The 10,987-nt window shown below is 33.5% G+C and overlaps 1 protein-coding gene across 2 annotated transcripts; it reads left to right on the forward strand.

Annotated features, from left to right (window-relative positions):
* Nucleotides 1-7,237: 7,237 nt before the first annotated feature.
* LOC111279526 (B3 domain-containing transcription factor NGA1-like) lies at nucleotides 7,238-9,739 on the forward strand. Of its 2 annotated transcripts, XM_089746245.1 has the most exons (2): nucleotides 7,238-7,920; nucleotides 8,000-9,739. In XM_089746245.1, the coding sequence occupies exon 2, from the start codon at nucleotides 8,052-8,054 to the stop codon at nucleotides 9,114-9,116; it is 1,065 nt and encodes a 354-aa protein (XP_089602371.1). In that variant the 5' UTR covers nucleotides 7,238-7,920; nucleotides 8,000-8,051; the 3' UTR covers nucleotides 9,117-9,739. The 2 variants fall into 2 exon arrangements, with proteins under 2 accessions (XP_089602371.1, XP_022722210.1); XM_022866475.2 differs by having other exon boundaries at nucleotides 7,266-9,739.
* Nucleotides 9,740-10,987: the final 1,248 nt, after the last annotated feature.

The following is a 10,987-nucleotide window of genomic DNA, read 5'->3' on the forward strand; positions in this document are numbered from 1 at the left end:
TACGTGGACAATTTTTTTTTTAACATGTAAGATAATTCTTAAAACTTATTATTATAATGACACATAAAATATTTATTAATTTTAAATTATTTATAATAAATATATTTTTAAAATTATTAAATTATCTAAAATTTTAAACTTTAATAAAAAATAAATTTTAATTTTAATGAAATTTCTTTGTCCTGTATATCAACTCATCTTAATTTAAAACCAATTTTAAAGTAATTTATCTTTTTCAATTTATCTAGAGTTAACATGAGTATTTAAATTTGTCACAACTTTTAAAAATATTATTTAATATTTTTAATATTTTTGATAAATAATCCTTGCATTATTTTTAGCTTTTAAATATATTTCACAAAGGAAATATAAAAAAAAATATAAATACCAAAACAACTTCAGGAAAGTTTCAACTATACATATCCTCATCTTAATTTAAAATTAATTTTAAAGTAATTTATCTTTTCTAATTTATCTACAATTAATATGAATATTTAAATTTATCACAACTTTTAAAAATATTATTTAATATTTTTAATATTTTGTATAAATAATCCTTACATTATCTTCAAGTTTTAAATATATTTCATAAAGGCAATGTGAAAAATATATATAAATACCAAAACAACTTCAAAAAAGTTTCTCATATACATCAACTCATCTTAATTTAAAACCAAATTTAAAGTAATTTATCTTTTCCAATTTATCTGCAATTAACAAGAGTATTTAAATTTATCACAACTTTTAAAAATATTATTTAATATCTTTAATATTTTTTTACAAATAATCATTGTATTATCTTTAGCTTTTAAATATATTTCACAAAAAAATGTGAAAAACAAAAATACAAGAACAACTTCAGTAAAGCTCTCATTGTTAGTAGTTCTTAATTATATAGCTTTCTTAATGTCCCACTGAGCTAAATATATTTTTCTCTACTATTAATTTAGTCTTTCTTTTTATTAGTTTATTCTTGCTATAGGAACTAACATGCTTTTTCTGATGATAGGTACTATTTCACTAAATATACTATTCACTCCATCAAGTAAGATGTTTTTTTTTCAAATCAGTTGTAATATTTAAAAAAAAAACTACAAAAACGTATATATTCTTATATTTTTATCGGTGTTGTTTACAAACTTTTTATTTTTTTGAGGATTCTTCACTCAACTAAGTAATATATTTTGTCTTTTAATTGATTTTTTAATCAATATTTCTCATTCGTATAAAATAAAAATGATGCTTTGATTAATTAATATAATAGAGTTATGTGCCCTAAACAGAAACTTATGTACTAATTGTACAATCAAAGAGAAAATAATTTCTTAACTCATATTCTCATTGTAAAACATGTAACATAATTTCAAATCAGGAGATTACTTTTTATAAAAAAATAAAATTAAAAAGAAATAATTCAGGGATAATCTTATCAGTAGTAATAATTTCAAATTTATTTATATTTTAGTTTTAAAAAATCTCAAAACTATAAAAGTTTTAACCAAGATTTCTAAAAATAAAGATATAAATCCTATGATAACTATGCAATTATGAAACAGAGAATTTCATATAGCTTTCAGCAAAATTAAAAAAAAAAAAATTTATTTTTATTATGATTTAATATTTTAATTATATAATTTATATGTTACATATATTTTGAATATGTAAATAATTTAATAATATTAATTTATACTTTTATTTAAATTTAAATAAAATAAACATAATCCGAGTGATAGAGCAAGCTAATTATATATATTTCTATTTACACGTACACGTGGTCAAGTAGTAGTCAATCTAGAATAGAATCAGACTGGGTTAAGTCTTAATTAGTTTTTCAAATTGCAATCCAAATTCTGAAGACAAAGTCTATAAAAGATCGTGTCGACACTAAATGTAAGGTTCTGAGAAGCTGCTGGATGCATACAAGAAGGCTGGTTTTACTTTTTGAACCTTCAACAAACGGCCCGTGCTGTGTGTTGCATCAACTAATAGTTTAAACTTAGTCATGGCCTGCAATTGCATTGAGCCCAAACAAATAGCATATTTAGTCCATGAACATTGACCGAGAAATTAAGTTAAAAAATTGTACACAGTTTCATGGGGCATTTTTTCCTTCTAATTTCTTATTTCTTAATTAATTAATTTTCCCCGCTGTCCCTCCATCTTAGCTTGGCAGGATACAACACGATTCATGAACTGGTTATTAAGTTCTGACAACATAAATGATGCGATTACTAAAGTGACGGAAACAGGAAGTAACAAACAAGGAATTGAATTGCTCTGAGAAGATAATGCAGCTCCTGGGGTCTTATCATGTCTTTAATATTGAGGAAATGCCTTCAATGTCAGGATGATCATCTAGGCCCCAATAAAATCTAGTTAACCAATCATCCTTAGATCAGGAGAACCCTGGGCTACGTATTGTTACAGCTCACTTTACAGTCCCTCCCGATATAGAGAGAGGAAAAGGAGAGAAAGAGAGAGAGAGGCTGAAAGACAAAGAAGCCGACAATGGAAGCATGAAACAAGACATAGCGGCTGCCAACTGGAAGGTAAGAGAGCCCTCAATGGTCCAGTTGAGTTTGGAAGCTGTGGTCCTATGCCTACAGCTCTATAACAACATGGACCAAGATGTAACCAATCAACTGTCTTCATTTTCTTTTCTTTTCCATTTTTTTTAATTTTTTTCCCACCAAATGCTCTAAAACCTTTTATCAGAACCATATGAAATATATAATTAAGCAGTCGATAACACTAAATAGTAAATAACAAATATAAAAACATTGCATAGCTGTTCCACCTTTTCGGTTTCTTGAAATATATTCCCCATCTCCACACCAATTCTATATGGTCCAAGCTCATTAGGTGCTAGAGCTACCGTGTCAAGAATTCTTTTATGGTTAATCTGGAATGGAGACCGGAGAGATGGGCTTGTCAAAAGATCCATCCCAATAAAACCATATATATTCGTCTGGTTTATCACTATCATTTTCCTGTAATAATGGCCAAGAGAGACTGGGGGTCATTGGCGACCCTATTTCTCCATGAGCACAACCTAAAAACCCACGTAGCCTATAGGGGGTAGGGCTCCTGGGGGAGACAGCAAAAGGGATGCAAATGAATGTCCTGCTAAGCTTAAAGAAGGCCTGAACCTTTATCAAAGCCAAACATCTCGATGTTAACAAAGGGCTAATAATTTCAATCGGTTAAACATCATATTCTGCTCTCCAAATCCTTGATACATTTATTTGATTCATGGATGTTTGCTAGGCTAGCTAACTAGCCACTGTTTCACGCAACAGTCTTTGCGATTTCATCTCTCATCTTCTTCTTTCCGATATTCATAGTTCAGTTCAACTTTGAATAAAATTCTAGACAACATTTGTACTCTTGGGTCCATATGGCTTTTCAATTCCTACCTATTTTTTCAAGATCATTAACGCGGTCACCCAGTTCTTCCCTTATCTCTCGGAAAGAACAGCTATATATTGTTAGATTGGAATTAAAGTCCAAGAATATCTAATAAATTGTTCAAAAGGCGTGGACTGGAGGTTGACGGAAAGTTCCTATCTTTAGCTCGGAAATCTAAGGCGCGACGTTAATGGATTTGATTAGAATAGAAATAGGAAAATTTTGTGTTAATTTTAATGTGAAATAGCATGTGTGATTCTCATTTTGATAATTTGTTCAGATTGAAATGTCGACTATTTTTGTTTCCACTCTTGCATATATTTTAATTTTAACTCAAAATCAAAAGAAAATGATCACGTGTCTTGATAATATATGTTGGTAGCTCACATGTTTGCTCATACTATAATGTAAATATATTACTATAAATAATTCTACACAGAAACAATGAAATTATTCTCATAAATTTGTGTCTTTCATGCTATTAGACATTAACCTAACAATTTGATTTTGAATCCTAAAATTAAACTTCTATATTATTAAAAAAAGTTAAGAACATAAGTATCAGATGGCCTATATTAATGGGGTAGGAAAACTATTGGTTTGATTTGAACCAGAACCATTAGTTTTGTGTGCCATCCTGCGATTTAAAAATTTGGTTGAATTATGGTCTAACTAGACGGGTTCACACAACTTTCATTAGAAATTAATGAAAATCTTTGATAATTAGAATATATTAAAGGTTTGATTAGTGGCTATTGCGGACTTGGTTTGGCAGGTAGTACGTTGTTGGCTTAATCTTTGCATTTTGCAACTGATCATCATCATCATCATCATCATCTTTGATTCTTCCATGACAAATGCTGTTACCCAAATTCACATATTGTCCCACCACGCCATCCATTCCCCACCCCCACAAATCGTTTGAATACTTTTATATTAAAGACAGAAGGACAGTGAGGCAAGGGAGGGAGATATACCATAGATTGTGTTGCGGCTCAGCTGGATGTACATGCTATTCTTGATATATTTCACATGGCTGCGAAACTTAAATAAAGACAATAGGAGAAACACAAAAAGTTAACTTCAAGGAATTCCGTTTTGAAGTACATCATCATCACATGCTACATCAAAGACATACATATACCTAATCACAAATTAACATCCAGTTTTTTCTTCTTTTTTTTTTTTTTCATTAGTCCAAAGGTAATAAAATATGTTAATGCATGCTCTGAGGCTAAAGGGTTAACATTAATTAGGGCACATGCTAGCTGATTTTGAGAGATTCTGACATCAAATGAACATAAATTTTGGATTACTTGTCGAGTTTTTTCTTCCATTCCTCATTCTGATTAGTTTAAGAAGAGATAAAGAACAAAAATTGGTCAATATGACGGAATAGAATAACACAAGAAGTAAAGCTAATTAAACTTTAGCTTTAAGTAGTGTGGGTTTAATATATATATATATATATATATAGCAAGTTGCCAAAGACAATATTGTCGTTATTGTAAGTAGTAGTAACTTCAGAAGGATGCTTAATGAGATAGGCACGCAACAGAGGTTTATAGTTCTAGGAAGTTGGTGCATATGCCTAGCTAGTTACAATTAAACAGCCCCAAAATCCTCAATAGTTGTGTCATAATCATAAATTCAACATGGTTACCTTGGGAAAAGCTTCGTTTTGAGGGAACGTGTAAAATTATGGTAGGAGGAAGGAGCATGGTTGGATGGCTCAAAAAACACAGTGGGGGGCGTTTTGGAATCCGAGAGAGGGGGTTGCAAGTTGGGGAGGGGGGAAGAAAATAGGGGGAGGCAATCTGGCCCCATTTTGATAAAAAGTCAAAGAGAAATTCTATATAGAAAAATTAGTCAATCATAACAACTGATTCCAGCGTTGATTTGTTTAATCTTAAACGTCACTGTAATCAGGTTAGGTGACGAAAGCATACCCTTGAACTGAAAACCTTACTCCAATATTAAATATAATAAACAATTAAGTAATGTAATACTAAAATTTAGGAAATTGGGTCTTACACCATGGATTTTACATTTATGAAACCATGTGGCAGGGTGAGCCAACCACAAGACAGACAGTGTTTAGTATTACAAGATTCAATATATTTTTATTTATTATTTCCACCCTATTTATCTATCTATTCAATTTTTAATGCTTATATTATGGCAGTAATTAATAGTAAAATTAAAATTAATGTATCAAAATTATCATAGAATTAGGAGTTTTAGACAGTAGATTTCCGGGAAACTGAAGGGTGGAGACGTAAGAAATGAAGCGAGGAATATCTCTATCTGCGCAATTTGAGTAGGTGATCTTCATCAATTAGCGGCTTGTGAGTTGGGGTTCCCTAATTGGCTACGCGCTGGACTGGCCCCAACCCGTTATTCTTTACAATTGGAGCAGCAATTGTCTCTCTCCTTTTTCTTTTTAATTTCTGAACAAATTGTGACTTTAAAATGATTGGACCGTAGTAGTTCTCATTATTACAAATTTTATATGATCTAATAAATATCTGAACCTTATAAATATAATATAATAATGCTACTGTTCCATTGCCCATACTTCTTCCAACATGAGGTGTACCGTCATTTCTTAAGTAACACTTATAATTCTGGTAAACAATTTTGAAAAAGCAATAATTAGTAGTACTTTTTAATAAAATATAACGGATAAGAGGATGAATTAAGAGCAGTGGCATTTTTTTATTTTATAAATAAATTAAGAGCAGAAAAGGGGATGAATTTTGCTGACATTATGTGTGGAGGATGCAAAGAAGAAGCAGGGAAACGTGGGTGCTGGACCAGCGATGGACTGTGACCAGGTTGGGCTAATTCAGGGGTCCAAAATTAAAGCCGCATCATCCAAAATATGAGCAGAAAAATTGCGACGCATAATGACAAAAGTTAAAAAGGATTACTTTTGAGGTTTAGAGAGATTGGTTAGACTTAGACCTAGGTTTGGGTTGAAGAGGCGAAGCAAATTAATTGCGAACAAAATAGAAAAAGCATGGCAAATAGATGGGTCCATTTGGGACTTGCATGTGCTGCATTCCCATGGGAAAAAAAAAAGACACCAATTTTCCTTCTCTTGTTTTTCCTTTATATTTGTAACTTGCCTTTGAGAGACCGAAGATATCCTTTTCCATCTGGTTGGCCACCACGGCAGAGTGCCCCGTAAGGATCAAATTGAAAGGCTTTTCAAGTCAAAACCCTAACCCCTGTTCCGGTTAGATAATATTTACACCGCTTTTTTCTTTTATGCCCTTGAAAAAAGAAGTTAGTCAGCTCCTTATTTTATTTTGTGGGTTATTTTTTTTTATAAAAAATCATGATATGAAAATATAAAAATTATTGGTGTTGAAATAATCAATCTAAATTTAATACTTATAGAACATTATTTTTTTTAAAATTCTTATTTTTGAGTTTGTTTAATTAGAAAGCAAATTTACTACTACTAGTAATAATAATAATAATTAGGGTTATTAATCACGATTTTTTACAGCAAAAGTCCAAAAAAGAACCAAGAAGGAGATAAACGTGGCCAGTTACAAAATTAAGACAGAAATGGAACTAGAATAAATATTGGTGTTTTGTTACAGTAAAAATTAACAAAATCTGAAAAATAAAGATAGCATAGAATTAATAATGTTAGAATATATAACAAGGTCGTGTCGTGCTCTAAAAAACAGCTGGCTTATAGTAGTTTATATTTCCTACAAAAATACTAAAAAAAATGCATAGCACCCAGGATGATGACAGTGACAAGTTCACATGAGCCCAACCAGATAATACATGGGGTCCCTACTATAAACTTAATATTCTCAACTCTCAACAAAGAAAGATAGAAGCTAGGCTAAGAGAAATTGAAGAGAGAATTTATTCAAGGAAAAAGGAAAAGGAAAAGAAATAAACTGCTATTGTCGCACAGGAGAAGGTTCGAGGGAGGCGCTCTCCTGGAAATAAAATCACACCAAATAAACCTCTTTTTCTTTCTCTTTCATTCTCTTCTTTCAAGGTCAACAACTAGATGAAGTTGCATTGTATTTCCTTGAAACGTCCATGATGGGCGGGTTTATTGTTGTCCAATTCTAGTTTTCGTGTTTGGGTCTTGCTGGTCAAAAGAACAAAGCACCGACTTTCTGATTGTACTGAGATGGTGAGAGATAGCTTAAGCTAACCCCCTTCCTGCTTCTCCTGGTACTCCCCTAGCTCCCAATAGTCTTCAACCCTAGCAAAACCAAGAAAAGTATAACAAGTAAAAACATGGCACAGTTTCTTGTGCTTTTCGTTTGTCTGTTTGTTTGTTTTTTTTAATTTCAACTAGCCCAACTAGTCCCCACTTTTCTTCCTTTCTTGTTAGGTTTGTCTGGTTGATTTTTCTTCCTCATCTCTATCGTTTAGATCCCCCACGAAAAGTCACAATTGGTGCTAAAGAAACCATGGATTTTGTGTCCTCAGGCAGGGAAGGGTTTAGTGAAGAAGAACAGATGGGTAAAGGTAAGCTCCCTTTTCAATACTCTTCCTCTTCTTCTCCTTCACCTTCTTCTCAACACAAAACCCTGCTGCCTCCTCTTAGCAACTCTCGACGGGAGCAGCAGCCTCATCAGATTTACGACAGCCACCACCAAATGAGTTCCAACTGGTTAGGCAACAGGTATGGACCTGAAGAAGATAACGAACCAACTGCCACAGCAACTGCAAGTGAAGCTGATTCCAAACGCGTAGACTCAGATTCAACCCTTGAACTCAGGAGTAGTGCAAGTGCCAACATCGAGAAAGAACACATGTTCAACAAAGTAGTCACTCCAAGCGATGTGGGGAAACTCAATCGACTTGTTATTCCAAAACAACACGCTGAGAAGTATTTCCCGTTGGATTCTTCCATGAACGAGAAAGGTCTTCTGTTGAATTTCGAGGACAGAAATGGGAAGCCGTGGAGATTCAGGTACTCTTATTGGAATAGCAGCCAAAGCTATGTTATGACCAAAGGCTGGAGCCGTTTTGTCAAGGATAAGAAACTTGATGCTGGCGATATTGTTTCTTTCCAAAGAGGAGTAGGTCAGTTGGGTAAAGATCGTCTTTTTATTGATTGGAGGCGGAGACCTGATGCACCAGACCCGGTTTCTTTTCATCCACATCAACACCACTTGTCTTTGCACCGCTCAATCCCATGGAATCCAATGCTTATGCTGCCACCAAAAACAGGAAGAGATCACTTGCACTTGTCCCAGATAAACCCTCTAAACAGAAATAGCTACTACGGTAGTTATCCAACTGGAAGCAATGTGGTGAATCCAGGAAGTACAATGGGATCAGTATTTTATTTTAGATCAGCAGTGGCTGCAGCAGCCCCTAACATGGGAACGGGAATGATGGAATGGCAACAGCAAGGTGGAGTTGTAGAGCCAATTGTGTTTGATTCGGTGCCGGTGGTCCAAGGCAAGGCTGCAGTCAAGAGGTTAAGGCTTTTCGGGGTGAACATGGAATGTCCCATAACGGAGTCGGTTGATTGTGAGATGTTATCTACAACTACCATAGCAAATGCTACAATGGCATCGCAGCCTCCTCAAATTTCTTCATCGTCCCAGTATCCTCTCCAATTAAGGCTCTACAATGGCACCCCACTGCCCCCCACTGACTTTCTTAATGCCAACAAAGGGAAGGCTTCCATGTCCTTGGATTTGGATATGTGACCATAAGAAATTGATTTGGCTTACAGTATATTCAACGACCAAATTAATTACCTTTGCCACAATCGACAGTGCCTGCCACCACCGTCGCCACCATCAAACAACAACAATATGCGTGAAGATAAGGCTAGAAGAAGAGCAAGGCTAGCAGCTAATCCGCTTCTTTTTTCAATTTATCTCTTCTTGATTCTTATGAGGGAGAAGACTCAGCTGTTGAAATATACAATGCTGGTTTATGATCATATCCTTATCTATGCTTAATAAAAAGGGAAGGAAGAATATTGATGAGTATTTGAGTGGAAAAAGTTTCACATTTCAATGTTGTTGTTCTACAGCTTAATTAGAATAGAAGGGTAGTTCAAGGTTTGGGTGCCTGTGAAGGTTTAGTTAGAGATGACATGACCACAACTATAAACCAAGAGTCTTTTACTTTTAACTTGTGTATAAAATATAAGTGTTACACATAGATAGTTATATAAGACATAGATCCATCAGGCCCGAGATTTCATGTATGCTTTTTGTAGGGCCTGGTCTCTCCTAAAGGTATCCATCCCATTGTTTCCACTGAATTAGTTCCCAAGTATCTTTATCCCCTTTGGCTCGTAACTGCTCTTCCTCTTTCTTTATCTTTCTCTCACTCTCTCTCCACTGTTGTTTAGTTAATAACAACCTTTCCTGACTCCTCAGTAACTGAGCAGAGTGCTAGCTAACTGATGTAATCCAAGTTTTTGCTCTCTTTTGTTTTTACCTTGGTAGGTTGTTGTTCTTGTCGCTGCTTCGTTGGGCACGCCCGCAAGTTGTGCAGAGAAATTTGCAGGGCTTTTAAAAGGTAGGATTCATCTCAATTTTCTTGGACCCTTTTGTTTATATATATTAATTCTTTCTCACTTGTTTATCCCCTTACACATTAATATGTTTCCTTTTTGTTCTTTTCAAGATTGAATGTTCCCCATATCTCTAATTTGCTCGTTTCCTCGATCATTTCAATTCACCACATAGATACATACTGTTAACTCTCTCGGAGAATGCAGATGCCATCATAAATATAAATTTATTTTATTCCTTTTGTAGTAGTTATCTGGTTAGCTTGCACTGCATTTTCTTTTAGATGAAACTGTTTGCACCAACAATTTTTTTTTTTTAATTTCCATCCCATGTATTGAACATATCATTAATTTCCATCCCATGTATTGCGTCAGCTGAAGTAGAGAACAGGACCTTTATCTTTCAGTTTAGCCACATGTTTTCGCCTTTTTGCAAGAACTTATACCTATAATCCTTCAAAAGTTACCAAAACAAAATTAATGGCCTCCAACTTTGAAAATGTTGTAGCTTTTCTATTTTTTTCCCACCAACAAGTATTATTTCCAATCTATTTTTTAAGATTGTGAAGCATAGATAGTAATTTTGCAATACTATGTCATAGTGTCTTATTGACTATCTGTGTAGTCATTTGAAAAAAATTATAGATATTAGATTTGATATTCCTTCGCTGCAAGTTGCATATTGGCAGCAATAACTGTTTGAAGCTGTTAGTGACCTCACTACAGTTTGCCTATTTGTTTGCTATATATAGCTTGAAATCTTAGATCCAAGGCCAAAAACATGACCTGTGAATCAAACGCTGTGCAGCATGGGAACAAAAAACTTTTTCAATTTGGTCTATTATACTTTCAGGAGACTGAAGAAAGTTTATACTTTGAATATAGATTTCAAAGTTCATCATTAGTCCTTTTCCTCAATAAAAGAAAAAAAATTCATCATCAGTCCTCATATGTGCTAAACAAAAAAAAAAAAGAAATACATGATTAATCTTTAATAGTTAAAGCTATCACCAATTGGTTATGATAAGCTTTTGAACAACTAAACCTTTC

This window comes from Durio zibethinus, chromosome 17, assembly GCF_047325235.1.
Source record: "Durio zibethinus cultivar Kanyao isolate XHJ-2024 chromosome 17, ASM4732523v1, whole genome shotgun sequence".
NCBI classification, from domain to species: domain Eukaryota; kingdom Viridiplantae; phylum Streptophyta; class Magnoliopsida; order Malvales; family Malvaceae; genus Durio; species Durio zibethinus.